We start from the raw sequence: 20,171 nt of genomic DNA on the forward strand, positions 1-20,171 counted from the left end.
TTTGCGACGCGGTCACCCAACTTGGACCCGTCCGTGAAAATAAAATGATGTGTAGGAAATTCTTGTTGTGTCTGAAGGAACTTGTGTTGTATTTCTGTGTCTGTCACTTGTGTTTTCGGGCAATCAATAAGAAATGAAACTTTCCAAGACCTGACTACCCATGGAGGGGTGTTCAGTATTGGAAGTGGAAGAATGTTTGGTTGAATGAAGTTAATTTCGTTACAAAATTTCCTTATTCTAGAGGCAATGGTGAGTCCCGATCGTTTCTCTGCGGGACCTAAGCGATTGTGGTGAATTGATGGAAGAATGGTAAGTGTTTTGAGTGCGCTGTGGTCTGGGTGAAATCTGACTTTACTACTGAATCGTAAAGTCTGTTCGATGCGTCTAAGGTGTAACGGTGGTATTGTTGCCTCAACTTGAAGGGATGGAATTGGTGAAGTTTTCATCGCGCCAGTTGCAATCCTAATAAATGAATTTTGGATGGTGTCAAGTTTCTTTAAAGTGTTGTCGCTTCCTCCGGAATAAACTACAGAGCCATATTCAATTACTGGTAAGATGAGCGACTTATATAATTGGAGAAGTGTTTGCCGGTCAGCCCCAAAATCTGTGCCAGCAACACAGCGGAATAAGGTCTCCTTGTACATTTTGTTTTAACATATTGGACGTGTTTACTCATGGACAATCTATTATCTAATACAACGCCAAGGAACTTGAATGAATTGACACGAGGTATAATGTGTCCGGATAAACGTAAGTGTGAAGGCTCCAGCATTCTAGTATTCTTTGTAAAAACCATGACAGCAGACTTCGTTGGAGAAAATATGCAACCATTCTGCCGGGACCATTCATCGAGATTGTTGAGTATATTTTGAAGACGGGGAACAGAATATTGCGAATCGTCATCTGTGCACCAAATGGCGCAATCATCCGCAAATAATGAGTATTGAATATCTTGAGGAACAGAGTTAAATATATCATTTATCATTATATTGAAGAGCATAGGTGACAAGCAGCTTCCCTGCGGTAGACCGTTTTCGAAAGAGAAAGTATCTGAGAAGATGGAGCGAAAACGCAGCTGAAAACTACGAGCACCTGTTAGGAAGCCAACTAAATACCAAGCGAGATGTCCGCGTAAACCGAGATTGTGAAGTTTGCGTAGAAGTGTTGGTCGATGTACCGTGTCGTAAGCACGGGTGATATCTAAAAAGACAGCAGTGGTGTGTTTTTTAAACTTAAAACCCTTGCGGATGTCTGTTTCAAGGCGGATTATGTGATCTAATGTACTATGATTTTTCCTGAAGCCACTTTGATATTTTGATAACAATGTATTTTTCTCCAGAAACCATTCTAAACGTTTCCCAACCATTCGTTCGAATATCTTTCCAAAACAACTAGTCAAAGAAATTGGACGGTAGTTGTTTGGATCTTTACGGCTTTTTCCTGGTTTAAGAAGTGCAATAACAACTGCTTCCTTCCATGCTTCTGGAAATGCCTGTTTTGTCCACAAATCATTAAATGTTTGCAAAATAAAGTGTAGGGTAGAATCCGGAAGGTGGCGAAAGAACTGATAATGTAGCTGGTCTGGGCCGACAGAGGTGTTCCCAGTGGACTGTATGGCGTTTCGAAGTTCCGATAAGGAAAATATATCATTGTATTGCTCTATATTATCGGATGCAAATGCATGTGGTGGAAGGCGAAACTGTCTTTGAACATAATCGATGAATCCTGGCCTGTAGTGACGTGATGCACTATGATGGGCTATGGTTTGTGCGATTGTGTTAACAATGTCCTTTGGTTCTGTAATATTTGTGTTATTGACGTGTAAAATTGGAAGAGACGTGAAACTTCTCTTGCCCGACAGAGAGCGTACCAAGTTCCATATTTTACTCAGAGGGGTACGATAGTTGAGTTGCGAAAGGAAAGACTTCCAGGAGGCTCGTTTTGCCTCTCTGATAGTCCTCTTGCACCGTGCTCGTTCTTGGTTTCTTAGAAGAAGTGTTGTATTATTTCTATGGCGTAAGTATAGGCGGAAAGCTCGCTTACGCTTTGCTATGGCGTGAGCTACATTATCAGACCACCATGGGACTCGCTTACATTTTGAAGAAGTAGATGTTTTCGGAATGGATACTTCCGCTGCTGTTAAAATAGTTTCTGTGAGGAATTTAATGCCATGTTCTGGAGACTGAAATTGCTCATGGTCTACCTCACAAAAGGTTCGGAATTTCTCCCAGTCGGCCTTTTTGAAATTCCAACGTGGAACCGAACCCTGGACAACATCAGCATCTGAAGAGAATGTTGTTCGTATCTGGATGGGATAGTGATCACTATGGTGGATGTCATGGTCGACAGACCAATCGAACATTGTAGCGATTTGTGTCGAGCATATTGAAAGATCAATAGCAGTCTCACTGTTGTGTGCTAATGAAAAATATGTGTTATCTCCTTTGTTAAGGAAGACAAGTTGATTTGTGTCGAGAAATCGTTCAATTATATCACCGCGCTCATCGGAGACGCCAATGTTTCGGCCCCAAAGCGGACTGTGAGCATTAAAGTCTCCAAGCAGTAGAAATGGATGTTGAAATTGTGCTATTAGTTGATTGAGATTTCTCTCTAGCGTCTGGTTGTCTGTGTTTGGAGGTATGTAGATGGAACAAACATCTATATTTCGTCCATTTAAGCGAATGGTACAAGCAACAGCTTGTAATGGAGTGTTTAATGTGAGTAAATCATGTACATAGTCATTACTAATATACAAAGCGGTGCCGCCATGGCGCCGCTCGCCATCAGTTTCATCATATCGGTACAAAGAGTAATTGAATAACGAGAAATTGTAGGGATCAGTTGGAAGTAACCATGTCTCTTGTAGTGCTATGACAATGGGTGCTAATAACAAAAATAGCATTTTGCTTTCGGCCCAGTTCGAGACTAGGCCTCGGCAGTTCCACTGAAGTAGTGTATTTATTGTTGTTTTTTTGAAGAGGTGTTGTTGTGTGACGTATCACGACGGGGCGAGGCCCAACTTGCCGCACGGTTGTGTCCCATAGACACTCTAGTCGGTGGTCGTGACATGCGAGGGGTGGGTGCTCGTCCATCCTCTGATGGAGGCTGGGGCGGGGTCCTTTCGACCGCTGGACTCTTATCCAGGCTCCGGTGGAGCGACCAGCTCCAGCAGAGGGTTTGGCCGGCTGAGCGATCTCCGGTGAGACCTCGGGCTGCGAGTTTGGAGGGGAGGAGGGCATCGGATCACCAAATATGGTCTCGGTGGCGTTGCTGGTGTTCGTGGTCGCAGACGTGGACGTGGTCGTCAGAGGCTTCAGGCACTGGAGAGGGGGTAGTGCTGCGATGGGGTCCGTCTGGGTACTGCAGGAAGCAGTTTGGGTGGTGGCGGCCTTGGCATACGACCGGCCAGGAGCCGGAGTGGCTGTCTCTGCTTCTACGCGGCGGCGGGCATCTGGGTAGGAGCAGCCGGTTTTTGCTTTTACCTCACAAATACGCTTTTCTTTTTGCCACGTGGGGCACTGAGAGGAAGAGACTGAATGTTCCGAGCTACCACAGCTGAGACAAGTAACTGGTTTGGTGCAAGCAGAGTCCGCATGAGGGGCTTCACCACACTTCTGGCAGCGGGCAGCCTGACGGCAGGCGGCACTGCCGTGACCGAATCGTTGACATTTGAAACAGCGGAGCGGATTGGGAATGAAAACTCGGACGTCTTTCTTGAGCCAGCCGATGGCGATCTTCTCGGGCAGGGTGGTGGAGTCGAAAGTCAGAACGAGCAAACTAGTGTCCCGTCGCTGACCATCGCGGAAGGTAGTCAGCCGTCTGACGTGCGTGACTCCCTCTCCTCTCAGGTCTGACTGGATCTCATCCTCGGTCATGTGGCGGATCTCGGGGGCAAAAATCGTGCCTTTGCAAGAGTTGCGACTCTGGTGGAGAGAGACCGTCACCTGTTTGCCACAGAACATGGTTGTCTTCAGGAGTGCTTTGGTGTCCCTTCGATTGTGAGTTTTGATCACGAGAGTGCCGTTAGCTGGAGCTTCGATGTCGGGGCCATGCTGGCCACAGATAGCAGCGATCTGCTTCTGAGGCCAGAAAACGTTAATCTTCCGGAAAGAGAAGTCGCTATCGGTAGCCTTAACAACCAGAAAGGAGCCGTCGAGAGACAAGTACGGTTCGAGTGGAGAGCGATCAACCGAATCACAGGCAGGTGCGTTGGCCAAGTTCGTGCGCGGGTCAGAGCTCCGGGAGTGGTCGGTGGACGGGCGAGGGTCATGGCTCCGGGCGAGGTCGGTAGACGAGCGAGGGTCAGAGTGCCGGGCGGGGTCAGAGGTCAGGTCAGCGGTCAGGGCGTGGTCAGTGGACGAGCGAGGGTCGGTACCGGGTAGATCAGTCGAAGGGTGGGTAGAGGAGGGAGGGTTGACGGTCGGGCGGGAGTCGGTATCCATGGCAGAGGGAGGAGTCGGATTCAGAGGGGAGTCAGAGTCGGAATCGGATAAGGAGTCGGATAGCGGGCGCTGACGGCGCCGCTTCCCCATCGTGGGGCAACTGGATGCGGTTGTGGGCAGTGAAGGAGAGTGGGTGGAACAACTGGTCAAAGGTTGGATGTGAGGGGTGGGGACGCGCGTAGGAGAGCTCTCAAAACAAACCCGTGAAATGCCAACTGCCGAAGCAAGTTAACGATCACCTTAGCCTGTGAATCAACATTGTTTGTTTGTTTTGTTGGGTTAGGCCCTTTCGGTTGACAAGACCATTGCAGAGCCGGAAGGATGATAGGAATTAGGGGGAGACATTGGTCTGGGCAGGCACCCTAGTGAGTCGCCGGGGCTGAGCCCGTCCAGAGGACAGGCCACCCAGCCCCAAAGCACTCACTGCACCCGGCTACGGGGTGCGCTCCCTCAGGAGCAGCGGTGCCGCTCCAAGGGAGCAGCCCGCATGAGATAAAGTTGCCTGTCCAGCCCGGAGGGGGGTTGCGGCGTGGAGGAGAAAGATTTCTGTTTCCTGAGGATAGAAGCACGGATAGGTGATGGTGAATCAACATCATCTAGCAGCGATGTCATGGTGAGAGCCGACGAGTTTAATGTACATTTCGCGGCGGTCGGATCGAAGGTGGCGGCCGCGGCTGAGGCGGCACGCGACCGGGGCGCCACCTACAGGCCCCGGCCGGCCAGAGTGTGTGCGGCCGCGCTCGACCTTCACCCGGTGACACTCGCCGAGTTATCCGATGCGATGGGTCGACTGGGCTCGTCGGGTGCCGTCGGCGTGGACGAAGCTCCCTTGCATGCGATCAAAAAGTGTTTTGCTGTCATTGGTCCCCATTTTCTCCATGTTGTAAACCGTTCTATTACCACTCAGACGTTTCCGTCCGCATGGAAGGTAGCTCGTGTCACCCCTGTTTTTAAGTCTGGCGACCGCTCAAGTGTGAACAACTATCGCCCAATTTCCATTTTGTCTGCGTTCTCGAAAATCATGGAAAAGGTTATCGCAATGCAGCTTATGTCTTACTTGCTAGACAATTACATAATCTCACCACAGCAGTATGCCTACAGGCCCCACCATTGTACCGAGGACGCCGTGATCGATGCTGTCGAGTGGATATCTCAGCAGATAGATCGCGGCAAACTGGCATCGGTAACGACGATTGACTTAAGTAAGGCATTTGACAGCGTCGATCACGGTGTCCTCGTATCCAAACTTGGTTGGTACGGCGTTCGATCAACTGAGTGGTTCAGAAGCTACTTGTGCGATCGCAAGCAGACAGTGACTGGCGGCTCATCCATCCTCTCCTTGACCCATGGAGTGGCCCAAGGGTCCATCCTAGGGCCCATCCTCTTCCTTGTCTTCATCAACGATCTCCCTTGCTTCCTTCCTCATGGCCGCATCCTATCCTACGCCGATGATACCCAGATCCTTGACCACTCCCCTCCTGACGTCACCGGGTTATCTGCTCTGAAGGCACGGGTCGAGGTTTCCCTGAACGAGCTTAAAAATTGGTTCTCTGCGAACAGTCTGAAAATGAATGCTGACAAAACTCACTTCATCTTGCTTGGTACCAGAGATTCCATAAAAAAGACAGCCAACTTCCATATCGACTTCTCTGGCTCAAAAATCACCCCCAGTCCGACCGTTACAGTTCTGGGCGTTGTTCTCGACCAGTGCCTCTCATGGGAATCCCACATTTCCATGGTTGTGAATGTGCAGAGATGCAATCACATCACAGCATCCCTGCACAAAATCCGTCACTTTCTTTCCAGAGACATCCTGAAACTCCTCGTCCAGCATCACATATTTCCCCACATCCAATACTGCCTATCCGTTTGGGGAGGAGCTGCCAAGGTCCACATGCACCGTATCCAGAAATGTATAAATTTCGCAGCGAGATTGGTCACTGGTGTACGACGCCACGAGCACATCGCACCAGCCCTTGAATCACTAGGATGGGGCAGAGTGCACGACTGGGTGAGGGATCATGACTGTATGCACGTGTACAGAGCGCTTAACTCCACGGTCTGTCCCGAGTCGCTCCGTGCAATGTTTGTCCCTCGAGGGAGTGTGTCCGAGCGGATGACGCGAGCGGTAACGGCGGGACTTCTAGAGCTGCCAAAGCGACGCCTCGCTCGGTCTCAGCACTGTTTTTGTTACCGGGCTGCCAGTGCATGGAACAAATTGGATTCACAGACAAGACAAGCGCCTAGCCGCGCTGCCTTTACCAGAGCTTTGTCGCGTGCCCCTCGTCAGTGAATCACTTTTATATATTTCCACGCTTTTAACTTTATTTACGCAGCACTCTAAACTCAACTTTTTACCCTTCATCGCATTCATCCTCAGCTATTCGCAGCTTACGTGTCATGATAAAATGCATATATGTGTACCTGAGCGGTGGGTGTCAATTTTAATGCTGTATTATGTTCCATTGACTGGACACATAATAACCACATCGTGGACGTGTCTTTAATAAATGACTTTGACTTTGACTTTGACTTTGTGAGAGCCCTCAGAGATCGTAAGGGCCCTCAGAGGCCGTGCCGTCATGGGGCCCTCAGAGGCCGTCATAGGGCCCTCAGAGGCCAGCGTGGCCTCTGGAGTCTCCTTGGGGCCCTAGAGTCTCTGTGAGACCCTCAGCGGTCGTCATGAGGGCCCTAAGTGGCCGTTGTAGGGCCCCAGGGGACAGAGGTCGTCGTGGGAGCCCTCAGAGATCGTCATAAAAGGGCCCTCTGAGGCCGTCGTGGGGGCCCTCAGATGCCGCATGGAGCACCAAACGCGGCTCGGAACACTTCTAGTCGGTGTGGGGGCCCCAAAGACTAGCATGGGGCGCTCCTAACCATAATTGGACATCCCGGATGATTCCACATCAGTGTTCGTTTCTCGATCACTGGTTTTCAGGAGAAAATGTATTGGATTGTGCGACGGGCCCCTTGTACGGATTTTGGGGGTGCAAAAATATATGTTTGCACCCCCATGTTTGTCGATGGGGGTGCAGCTGCACCCCCTGCACCCCCTATTCCGCCGCCACTGATTTAGATTTAAATAACTAACTTATCTGCATCATCGTTTTGAACCAAATTAATACTTTCAACTTGACCCTCGCCCGTATAGGTGTTTTTATCCAGCTGCGAACGTATAAGGTATAACCCCTTGCCGTTTCGCTCCTGATCAAGCTAGAGCTTCGCGGAAAAAAACAGCGTGTTGCCCGTGACGAGAGGAAGCCGATGATACCCAATTTTAAGGTCCTAGGTCATCGGTTGGCCTTCCAGGTCAGGTCAATGACCCAAAAGGCAGGAAAATTGGGACCTGTTAGAACGTTGGACGTGGTGAACGTGGGACCTGAAAAAGTTGCACTTCTATGTAATATGTGGGTTCGATATACTGTGTGACGTTCCAAGAACTATTTGGGAAAAGTTGCACCTCCGGAGAGACGGACGGACGGACGGAGAGACGAATGGACATTGGACGGACGAAGAGACTGATGACGGACGGACGGAAGAGAGAGAGAGAGAGAGAGAGAGAGAGAGAGAGAGAGAGAGAGAGAGAGAGAGAGAGAGAGAGAGAGAGAGAGAGAGAGAGAGAGAGAGAGAGAGAGAGAGAGAGAGAGAGAGAAAGAGAGAGAGAAGGGTAGTGAGAGAAAGGAGGATCAGATGAAGGAAAAGACTTAGAGATATGGATATTACTTGTCAGAGACTCGGGGAGGACGGGAAGGAGACTGATACCTAAAGAGAGGAAAGATGATCGTGAGCAAGGGGTTTGGGAGATAGGTAAGGAGACAGGGGAAAATGAGATTTTATTGCTCCGGTCCCAATAACACTTCCCAAAATAAAATATAATTGGTCGTAATTATCGAATAAGAATCGGAAATTGTCAATTGAACGTCTGATTTGCTTACATCGATCCGCCCTATACCCTGTTTGACATGTTTGCACCAAAGCCAACTTGCAGGCTATACATCGAGCCAGTGGTATATACTATACAATAAATACATCTCTCCCGGTGGTATACCTGCATAGAGCCGAGACCTCCGGCTGTATTTTCCCACGATCCGGATTGCAAAGCCGTGTATTTTTCGTCCGTTGCAGGCGGCCGGCGCAATCTCCGTGAAAGAAGCGCTCCAGTGACAAAAGCACGAGCAGATCGCCTAAATGCCGGTGGCCGCGAGAATTTCTCTAGTTTCTGAAGAATTTTTCGGGACCCATGCTCTACTCATACTGCATCCGAATATACGCCGTCGAAACCCACGGTCGTAAACATTGACGAATACGAACGTATTAGTCGTATACTACAATCATCGGTGATCGGAGTGACTCTTTTTGGATGGAAGGAACCCTCTGCCTACTAAAATCGACGGAATGGTTGTCGCCCGTCCTCCCAGAAGCGAGAGCCGCAACTTCGTCACTTGTGTCTATGTGAGGTTGAGGTAGCACTATACTCCATTATTCTCAAATCTCAGGCGATAGAATATTGGTTTGAAGACACAGGCGGCTACGGCAGTATCACGACCACAGCGGCCAGAATCCGCCTACTATCACATAAGTATCGCCTATCGGCCTATCGCTCCTTTTCGGCGCTATACTCGTTAAGTGTCTAAAGCGATTAGGTACTTGGAAACCCAAAAGACTGCTCTTTCTGGGTGGGTCCTGAACATGAAAGTGCTGAACGGAAAGCAAAGGGGTTTCTTCTGAAGGACTACGAAGGGATTGGTCCGTATGAACAAGTGCATGGCTGTGTGAAAGCAGCACTTAAACGCCTCGAGTCACGGTGAGACCGGTGAGGTAACCAGCGCAGCCCATAGGTACGCCTCATATTGCAGAACAGAACTGATGGACGGACAGGGCTGTATCGCCATGTGAAGCTGTATTTGGTTGATAATAATGCGTTGGCGTGCAGTTGGCGGTTCAATGTGTGTTTGGCGTAGCTGTTTTTCCTACTGTCGTTTTCGTGTTGAACCTCGTAACTCGTCAGTCAACAATTCAGCACCAATTTCACCATATATTTTCGTCAAAACCTATTCATCAACATAAATAAGTAACAATCAACAAAACAAAAGCTGAAGGCAAGGTTTATGAAGGGTAGGGACAAGTTGGGAGCAAGGAAACAGTTAAAAACTGAATAGAGATTCAAGTTACGCTAGACAGAACTAGATGCGTTATCGATCTCAAAACGCCAGCTGGCTTGGTGAAGTACGATCAAATCTGACATCGCTGCGCGTCGTAATTCTCGTATGACAAATTATCTATCCCGATTTTATGGATTACCTACTTCTACTTTCTGAGCATTTAGGTATAGAATTATAAATCGACTATGGCTCACACATATGGCCCATTAGATTCACTGACTAAGTAGCTCCAGAATATAGAAGTCAAAACAGCATCCTATCTTTGTTTGGCATCGTGATCAGATATAGTGATCTAAAAGACACAGGCGTCACAGCACACACAATACATATGCATGGCTGCCAGCCCTGGATAAATTTTATCGCTGCCAATGGCAAACGTCACAAAAAGTATGAAGAAGATTCAGCAAGCAATAGAGAATGCGCCGTAGAACAGCAATGAATTATATTTACGATCATGTTTTAACGCTGATTCTCAAGCCGTGATTAGGACATATCACGTATTACAGTCAATCCCACCCCAAACACTAGGTACCAGTGCTTCGCAGTTCGCAGCAACACTTGGAAACTACCCCAGCACAGAATCGTGATCGCTCGAAACTGTTATAAAAATGCGCCGATCCAAATCAGCAGAGCAATACAGAGCCAAATAGAAATAAAAAGAAACAGAATAAGGGACGCCTAGAGGCTTGTAGGCACCTTGTTTGCTACAATACATCCGCCGTCGGGAGGAAAGAAAGCCGTACCCGTACCTGAGTCATTTTTTATCGATTCTTCGTTTTTGATATTGTTGGAACTTGGAAAGCTCCTTCCACGATGCATTCAATGCCAGTGGCCAAACCTATGTACCTATTGGATAATGATGTAAATAATAATCCAATTAGTATACAAATCAAATATATTCAAAACCACACGATCACAAAACCAAAATGTGTGTTTTTGAATATATTTGATTTGTACTAATTGGTTTATTATTTACATCATTATCCAATCTCTCAACTCTGTATCTATGCTATGCTTAACCAAACAAAAATATTATTACGGTATAAGCCCACTTCGCAGGAAGAAAGTCGGAAGTGCCAATACGGCATATGTAACTTTGAGGCGATAAAACTTATAAGTTGATTCTATTGCGTCAGGAATAAAGCCGTATCTCGTTTGGATTCAATACCGCACGACGGCCTGCAAAATGGGAGCAAACCACCTTTTTCGTTAGAAAAATCCGTATCTGTTTGCAGAACATGACTTGAGCAATGATCATCTCCTGAACGGAATAGCCAAAATCTACTAGGTACCTTATTGCCAAGTGCTCGAAGTAGTCTGGGACCATGTAAGGCTGCACTTTACCGAAGCAGCTCCTGAAACCGCTCTCGCCAAAGTGCAGCGCGCAAGAACACAGGAGGATCAACGAAGGGGTTAGCTACAAAGCATCAGTTGTTTCCCGTCCCTGGCGACTGCATGGCAGGTCGATGAAATCTGCAGTGCGGAGGTGGCATCTCAGAGGCTGAGCGACGTCAAATCAGTGGGAGGGTCAACAATCTGCCAAGAACAGCCAGCCCAAAGTGGTAGCGGCGATTTATCACAGAAGACAGCGGTGTTTCTGAACGGGGACGAAAGAGCCGAAAACGTTCCCTACAGTGATGTCTACCAGTGGGCTCTGAAAATGTTCGAGTATGCAAGGAACTCTTCCTTAGCGCGCTTGGTTTTAAGACGGGCAACGATAAGCCAGTGTAGAGAAGCATCGCGGCAGATGCGACAGCTTCAGCGGACAAGCGAGGGTTGAGGAAGATATCATAAAGCAGCAAACCATGTCCTTGAAATCTGTGGCACCTCACAATCGCTATCTTCATGCACCAAGCCGCCGAGACATCTCCAAGCGGACCTAAGCACTGTTATTCTGTTTCGACATTGCGAACAAACCTGAGGCAGAGGCATGCGCTCCGAGACGACTTACCGGTAGACAATGGAACGGATGAACATTGGATTCACAAAGCTGGGCTCAGAAGAGTGCTCACAGTGTGCGGCATATAGTCTTCAGATAAATGGCGAAGGAGTTCCTATGGGACGACGGCGAACGTGTTGTGTCCGGGGACATGATGCAAATATTCCTCCTTCCTCAACTACCACACAAATAGTGCATCTTCACCTCACGTCTCGTTGTCTATAACGAGACACTGTCTACAGTGAGCAAACGTTGTGGATGGCGGGAGAAGCGTCGAGGCCAGTCTCCATTCTCTGGCATGAGGGTCTAGCGGGAATGGACGCAACAGATGGGCAGCCAAAGTCGAAGTCTCAATCAGAGGAGTGAACAAAGCGAAACTTCTCCAGCTAAAGCGGCATCTCCTCTCGCTGCTGCCACCCCATAGGTGCCTCTTCCAGGAGGGCCTCCGGGGGTCTGCAGCCCCTCAGCTGAAAGAAAAGTTAGGAGAAAAAGGATGAGTGGACCCAAGGCGCACAGGAGCAATCAATTGTTTATTATGAGCACAGTAGTGATTAAATTGTTTTCGCAATTAACATTGCTTATCGGAAAGTACAAAATATACTTTATTTCTACTCTGTGAAGTGGCATATTATATTTTCCTTCTCTTCTATCGAGCTGGGCATGGAGAGTATTTCGCCATTGCTTCGATTGCCGTGAAAATACACCAATGTTTCACTTAATGCATTTGAACGACAGACGTCACCGAATAGTAACAGTATCATGTAACCAGACTCATTAATTTCATTGTTTTTCCACCCTCCAGGGTGTGAAGCAACTTCAATTGTTGGAGGACACATATATAGCCAGTGTGAATAATAAGTCTTTTTTACCTTCATGGAAAGTTCAGCAAAAAAAAAACTTATCCAGGTACAAGGTTTTTCTCCCGACGGCAGATGTTACTAATGTGGAAAATGTTTGGAACCCATTAGGCTCAATTTTATGACCTCAAAGGAAAACAATAAACGCAGAGAAAGGCAAATTGAGAGATGCTGGGCCTTTCACATTTCAGCAGAGAAGAGCGAATATCCGTCCCGAGCGTGTCGATACTCGATCACATGCACTTTGTGCAAGGTCACTTGGTCGTAAGGAGCAGAAACCCTGCGATGGGGTGGGGGTGGGGGGGAGGCAGGGTGCTATTTGTCTCACACTGTTCACCTACGGCACAAGTGGCAAGTGCGTCCTGAACCACGGCGCAACCATAACACGTGTTCAACGATCGATAAATACCACAGGTGATACCAAAGCTACTAAAAAACTACAACAACTACCCCAGCCACACCCGAAAAACCCAGCCGCGTCTTTCCTAAGAAACAACATGCCACCACACTGTGCGTTATAATTTATAAGTCTTCTGAAGACATGCTTTTACTAACGTTTGTACTGCTGTGAATTTTGAGAACAGCATGTCAGGTGTCAGCGTGTCATATCAAATAACATTGAATTTCATTTGAATGAATAAAACTAAAGCAACAAAACCCAGCATACTTCAACGTGTCAGAAGTTTAGAGGTATCAGCCGCCTCATCAGAGGTTACAATGACCAGAAATTGCGCGACAACACGGACAACAATAAATAGGACTGTGGGTATATCTATTCAGCAGCGCGCGAGCTCGCTACATCGCGCCGGCGCCTCACTAGAGATCAGTCTTGGCCTTGCCGTTTGTGACCGGTTTCGATGCAGGCGTTTTGCCGTAAACGCTATCCAAGATGAGACCTGCAAGTGTCACCAAAAGTCACTAAAAGAGCACCAGTAACACTATTCAATCTAATAAATTGATTATTGTATAATTGCAATTATCAGATGAGTGTAGGCAGGTACTGAGAAGATTAAACATCATGACGACGCAATTAGCAAATTTAGAAAAAAAAAACGATGGAGCAGCATGATAGGTACCACGAAACATACTAACTAGAAATAAGTGTCAATACCTGAAACAATGCTATGGAACAGCTGTGAATAACACACAGATTCTATGAAGCCAGAGTATTTTCGGCTTCAAACCAGTCAAGATTGTATAGATCAAAATCGGATGCAAGAAAATAAGAAATTCCTAACATGAATCACTCATCAACGAGATATATGTAATATCAGGCCGGTGCACGTTCCGATCTGAGCAGGGATATGGGGGACGTGTAGTGTGTGTTCTTGATAGACCCTCCTGGGCGATGGGGTCGACGACACGCCCCCGCGCAGCCAGCGGCACCCACCTGTGAAGACGGCCACGGCCCCGAGCCACTGTCGGCTGGTGAGCGTGTTCCCCAGCAGGAACACTGAGCCGAGCACGGTGAAAAACTTCCGCGTCGTGGTGATGATGGAGCACGGCAGCGGGCCGAACTCGCTGATCGTCATAAAGATAAAGTACTGCCGCGGAAAAACGGATGGGAAGTCAGAACACACATAGCCGGTGAAAAGAGGACACAAAGTGCAACAACACACTATCAGCGACAGAACACACGGAGCACACATAGCTAGCGAAAGAGCACACGCAGTACACACAGTCGGTGATATCTAATCAGATCACACACAGTCGGCACAATCGGTGACACCCATCCATAAGACGTAGACAATATGGGGTGCGCACTGCGCACTGAAAGAGCACGGACACCCGATAGTTGTCGACCGTCCAGAATGCGAAGGTTACCAAGCAAGTATCGGATCTTCCAAAAACCTTCCGAACCTCCAATTCGATTGCTAATATTTATGGCAGAACATTTATGCAGCTGAGGCCAGACAACTTCCCTACTTAAAGCGCACCCAGACAACAGGACATTTGATAGCCTACATACATGTGCTACATTAGCATACACCCTCCCTAAAATATCGACCACAACAGGTCGTCAGCCGCACTCACCTGTCCTAGAGCGGAGGCTACCGAGAGGCTGGCCAGCTGTCCCAGCACTGACGGGTGGCGCTGCACGAAGCTGAGGAAACCTAGCAGCTCGCCGGTCATCACCACAGCTGCGGCAGAGAACACAGAGGTGAGTTCAGGGGACACGGACACCGGTGAAAGCGTAGGACACGGACACGGGTGAACGCAGAGGACCTGGACACTGCGGGAACGGACACAAGTAAATTTGGAGAGCACTGGATAATTCAGGAGGCACCGCCGCCTCCAAAACCGTATCTTGGGCTTCCAGAGGCTCACACCTAAAGGCACTGTAACTCCATGCTAAATGCCTTAGCTTCATAGTGGAGGTCGTGAGACCATAGTATCGCAAAAATGCGGTGGTGGAAGTAAATTCTGGATCAAATTCAAGAGGCAGTTGTTGATACTCAGCAACAACTCAAGTTATTCCTTATATGACATGACAAAGTGTCAATGACGAGTGGGTAACGGATGATGCTGACCTAGGCCGGTGTACAATGACGAGTGGGTAACGAATGATGCTGACCTAGGCCGGTGTACACGGTTCCCCACAGGTTCATGCTGTACATCATGCTGCCCGAGCTGCACTTGAAGTCGTTCTTCATCATGTCCTGGATGGCGCCCGTAAGTCCGTCCATCAGCAGTGAGAGCAGCTGTCGGAGAACAGGGCGTCAGTGACGGCCTCTGCCCAGTAACACTGCGTGCCGGAGCTCATACCTACAACTAAATCATATTTACAAAGACATTGACAGCTGCAACCAGCAATTTATTCCGCATCGCCGGATTAGAGACAGAAAATACTAAAACCAATTACAGAGCATTATATGGAGACTTAAAGCACTATTAGAGGAAACATTTAACTTAAATATGTGATAATCTGCAACAATAATGGGAACTTTTACGGCTTTTCCATACATTCCATTCCCGACTCCATACATCTGAGCGTAGAAAATGACGCAATAGTTACTACTCATACCGTTTCTGAGGCAGCAAGATTTCGGTGAACTGCGCTATACAACTGAGTTTGACGTTCAGCCGTGTACTCATGTACTATTGGTCTCAAGATAAGGGTCCAGGCGGCCTGTAGGTTTGATGCGGTGAATACCCTCACCCTCGCCACAGCTGGAGTGGGGGTAGGGGAGGGGGTGCGTTCGGCCCGAGTCTGACAGCGGGGTCGCTCGCCGCAGTGTGGTGTCCAGCGGTGCAGTCGGAATCAGGCGGAATTATGCCGGCGGCGGTAACCGGTCGAAGGGCCTGGCTCAGTCGCGTCTCGAGACGAGTTACCATAGGGCCTTGGAGTTACCGAGCAGGGTGTCAGCGATAGATGGGAGGGGTGTGGTCAGGGCGCTGTTTGATCACCAAATCAGCATGCCGTCAGTTTGCTGGCGTTTCTCATCTTCTCATTGGTCGTTGATGAACCACACGTGGTGTGTGCGATTGACCAATGAGAGACTAAGAGACGCCTGTAACTGGCTTCCATATATTGGAAAACCGACAGCAAGCTGAAAACACGACAGTGCATGGGGCGCGCTAGCGTTGAAGGTCGCTCCGCAAAAGCATAACTTTCCATAGATGAGGGTGACGGGTGTTACCTACCCCAGACTTCTTGCGATTGCTCTAAACAAGGAAACCTGAAAGCTGAAAAATAGCACACTGACACCTGACTATATTGAATTCAAGCCGATTCTCTGGTGACACCAGCGACCAATTACATCTTCGATTCTTGTCGAGTCACTGACCAATGACGTCATAAAAGACTTCACTCGGTCCCAAAATATTGCGGCTTGGCAACTCCGCCATTGCTAGGTCAACTTCTGCAGATAAATAAAACTCACAGGACTTCATATCCTTCCAAGACCTTGCAACTTTTATGTCTCGTAATTTCTAGAAGTTCACGTAAAGCTAGGTCAATGACGTGACCTCTCTCACCATCATTATTCAACAAGGGAAATATTAAAATTTATGTTGATGACAAAAAAAAAAAATGATTTAAGACTATCGTTTGATCATGGAGTCGTGCCCGTGTCGCTTCACTCCTCGCAAGATCGATGCTCAACTTTTGCGATGTGAACCATGTGCAACGTCATAAACGACGTTACATAGATATTGGAGTTTTTTTGTCATTATCCCGCGCACCAGACAGTGTTTACAATTGCTTCACGTGCAAAGAGAGAAAATTGTCAGATGTCGCTTACCTCATTGGTTAAACGTCTATGTAGACGTTTAACAAACTGTTAAATGTCTAGTAGACATTTCGTCTAGCCTGAAATTTGCCGTATTTTTACATAAAATGTATTTTTTAACTTAAGTGACCGAAAGATGCCAGCGGTACGGGATAAAATTATTAAACCACTCGTAGGTAGAAAAAAAATATTTAAACGACTCGCCTATCGGCTAGACGTTTTAAAAATGTGTTCTACCTACTCGCGGATTAATATATATTAACTACCGTTCCAACTGAAATACAAGGTGGTTATATATTAAACTGCGAGCAGGTAGAACAAATATTTTAAACGTCGAGCGGTTAGGCGAGACGTTTAAAATATTTTTCTACCTACGAGCGGTTAAATAATTTTATCCATAAAGCCGATATCTTTCGGGCGCTTAATGGTAAAGAATACATTTTATATAAAAATACGACATATTTCAGACCAGACGAAGTGTCTACTAGACGTTTAACAGTTTGTTAATCGTCTAGACGTTTAAAAAATCAGTTACACGACATCTGATAATTTTATCTCTTTGCACGTGAAGCAATTGTAAACACTGCCTACGGTGCGGGATAACCGCATTTAAACATCCACGCGCTATCCTCTAAATTACAGGGTCATCAATAAAAGATGACATAAAGTCAGCCCCGCCAGAGGCGTAAGACATTACATAAACAGCTCACCGTTAATCTTAGACATTTTACATAGCACAAACAGAAATCAGTTGATCGCTCGAAGAAAACTTGCTTCTCCGTGCAGCAGACCTCGGCCAAGACCTTCGCTCCGTGCACATCCTTGTATGGAATCAACTTTTGTGGATTCTTCGGCGAATGAGCCTGTATTATTCTTACGGGTGCTTGCTGTAGCGCGAGCCACTTTTCGTCACTCAATATCACCCTTTCGAACCACTATTCCGCTTCACTGAGCCGTGAGCCAAAAGGTGCACGCTTTTAGCCTCGACACGATGCTGTCAGGGGAGATGACGGTCATTAGGATCGGACGATAATGTTTCCAGTTCAGTTTCTTCTTGTGGAGGATTGTCCATATTAGAGATGTCAATCAAATACCAATTTTTTTGGCATACCGATACCAAACCGATACCAACTTGGTATTTGACGTTTCAAGGCTAAAACATTTGGTATTTCGTTGGTATTGTGAATCCTCGCTTCTGTAAAAGAGACTGTGACTTTGGTAAAAAGTTGGCATTTCCCTGATATTCCCAAGTCGGTTCGGTTTCGGTATTTTCCCACGGTTCCTGTTGGTATTTGGTTTGGTATCGGTATCAAGACTTTCTGTAATTGACATCACTAGTCCATATATTTAAAAATGCCGTCCCAGGTTTCTGAAGCCATTGCGACGTGAATACTGGACAGATTACTGAAGAATTGCTAGACTCTCTTCACCTTCGAGCAACTGAACAAGATCCCAGCACCCCTGGTCACTCTGCAGTCTGGATTTTTCCTGCTTGGACTTCACCGTTTAACCTCAAGCAACTCAAATTGCGGAGCGACCTCAAGAGTCCAAAACCCTTGATGAACTGAACGCTGCCGTGAGTCGTCGAAGGCTTCGTCTGCACAATGGCCGGCGATCATTTGGGGCTCCAGGGGGGCCTACTTTACGTCATTCGCTAATGAACACCCTGCACTGTGCACGTGACCTGACCTCAGAGGTCACATGTTGATCTGACACTTTTAACTTGATTGTGAATCGCTGAGTGCAAGGGTTTTAGCTTAATAATGGGCGAAACGGCGGCGCCCCCCCCCCCACACACACACACACACTCTAGACCCCTCTCGGTATTCAGAAAGCCGATAGGTCCGACGAGGAATAACGGATACAACGACAACGAGATACGTGCGCTCTTGAAATATGTTTGTGACGTGTGGATTTGATTTTTGAGAACGTTTCCTTGTCTTGTCTACAAGCTGAAATTCGCCAATCAGCCTTAGTTACATTACCTAGCTGCATCGCTTCGAGTCCCATCAGTGGGAATGGCTTCTACATTCTACACTATTAGTGTTTTCTTGGAATGATATCACGTTTGATAGAATTATAAAGCGAACACATAGCGAGCGGGGCTAGAGTAACACTTAATATACCTATTGTTTAATGGTTAACCCTACCGGAGGTTTAAGAATGCAGTTATTGAAATGAACTGTTCAACACTTGTTCAGCGCCATAAATGAAATTATATGAAACAGTAGGAAATTAAAAGTTATGAAGGTTGAAATATGCAACCGTTAAGATAATGATATAAATAGTGCCGTTCTCGGCGGTATGCCGATCATGCCAACATTAATTGCTATGTCCTAAACAAATTGCAACGTCTTGCAGTCTAAGGTGAAACTGCAATGAATGATGCGTGAGCTACATGGTCCGGCATGAGTTTTATCCTAAAAAAACGTTCTCTCTAAGTTACTACATAGGGGACAGCGTTTCTCTTTAGCGTTCAGTTTCTTCCCCACGAACAGGGACTTGCATACGAACGCAAATTTGCATGTTGGCAACTAGGTTGTGCAGTAAGTACGGCTGGATTTTTTATCATGCCCTTTTGAGCTGTAACGACAAGGCGCCGAGGTTGGCCGCCGGCTTCTGTTTGTCCAGGTCCTGCTGGACGACAGCCCGAAATTCGTCGATCAGGATGAGGTCCGGAGGGCAGCCGGTTAGCATCTCTTTCCTTCAGAAGTCTGGCACGTTCAATTCGCACCAGTCGGCACCACCGCTAGGCCTTGGCAGAGCGATGAGCTGGCGCGCCGTCCTGGTTGAAAATGCATGTCAACATGTTGTTGACCATGCGTTGGCTTAGTATTGGGCCGAAGATAGGTAATGAGCCTTGGAGAGCTCTTCCAATAGCGTCTCACGGTCCTGTTTGGAGATGTGATAGCGCTTCAGCGCGAGCCGCTTGGCCAATTTTGTCTCTTCCCGGTTCCCGGTCGCCTTTTTCAATGCGATTTCTGTAACGTTTGAAATGGTAGGCGCACGCCGGTAAACTGGAACGATCAGCAACACTGCCAGCAGCCGTATGCTTATCCCACCAACACCGGACTGTGCAGACAGTTCGTCTATAATTAAGACTTGCAAACAAAAACAACAGGCAGATGTCCCAACCAATCAGCAATGACACGCTGTGTCATTTCGGCCTGGAGCATGCCGTTTGTCTGGTTCAGCTCCCTTGATAGAAATTTCAGACATTCACGTAGCGACGCAGCCGTTCAGGTGGACAATCTCTGTGAAACTGGCCGTAGCTCGGTGATCCGTGACCCGAGGTCCGTTCGTCACCTCATGTTCTGCGGCCAAGGACCGTGAAATAGAGGAGTGCAGCCTGAATCGTCACCCCTCAGGTGTAAACACGATTAGGAACCGGAAAGTGTTGTCATAGGTAGTGGACATAACTTTTGCCGAACCCTATATTGTCGTCATGTAGTGTCTTTCATTGTCAGCGAGACGCTACATGGAGTTAAAATGGCGAGCGGCCCTCCCGCCGGAACGGTGAGCGTCCTTCTCTGTCAAACGCG

At 47.6% G+C, this 20,171-nt stretch overlaps 1 protein-coding gene across 9 annotated transcripts in view; it reads right to left on the bottom strand.

The window, feature by feature from the left end:
* Positions 1-9,461: 9,461 nt before the first annotated feature.
* The window catches only part of LOC122368063 (solute carrier family 35 member B1-like), a 29,115-nt gene continuing 18,405 nt past the window's right edge, over positions 9,462-20,171 (bottom strand). For all 9 annotated transcript variants that reach the window (XM_043341689.1, XM_043341683.1, XM_043341690.1 and 6 more), the window contains 4 exons: positions 14,973-15,099; positions 14,432-14,538; positions 13,788-13,941; positions 9,462-13,293 (listed from right to left, as the gene is read on the bottom strand). In XM_043341689.1, coding sequence (XP_043197624.1) covers positions 13,214-13,293; positions 13,788-13,941; positions 14,432-14,538; positions 14,973-15,099 — 468 coding nt within the window. In that variant the 3' untranslated portion in view covers positions 9,462-13,213. The remainder of the gene's footprint in view (positions 13,294-13,787; positions 13,942-14,431; positions 14,539-14,972; positions 15,100-20,171) is intronic.

The sequence above is a fragment of the Amphibalanus amphitrite genome, unplaced genomic scaffold (assembly GCF_019059575.1).
Source record: "Amphibalanus amphitrite isolate SeventyFive unplaced genomic scaffold, NRLGWU_Aamphi_draft 000920F_arrow, whole genome shotgun sequence".
Taxonomy (NCBI): domain Eukaryota; kingdom Metazoa; phylum Arthropoda; class Thecostraca; order Balanomorpha; family Balanidae; genus Amphibalanus; species Amphibalanus amphitrite.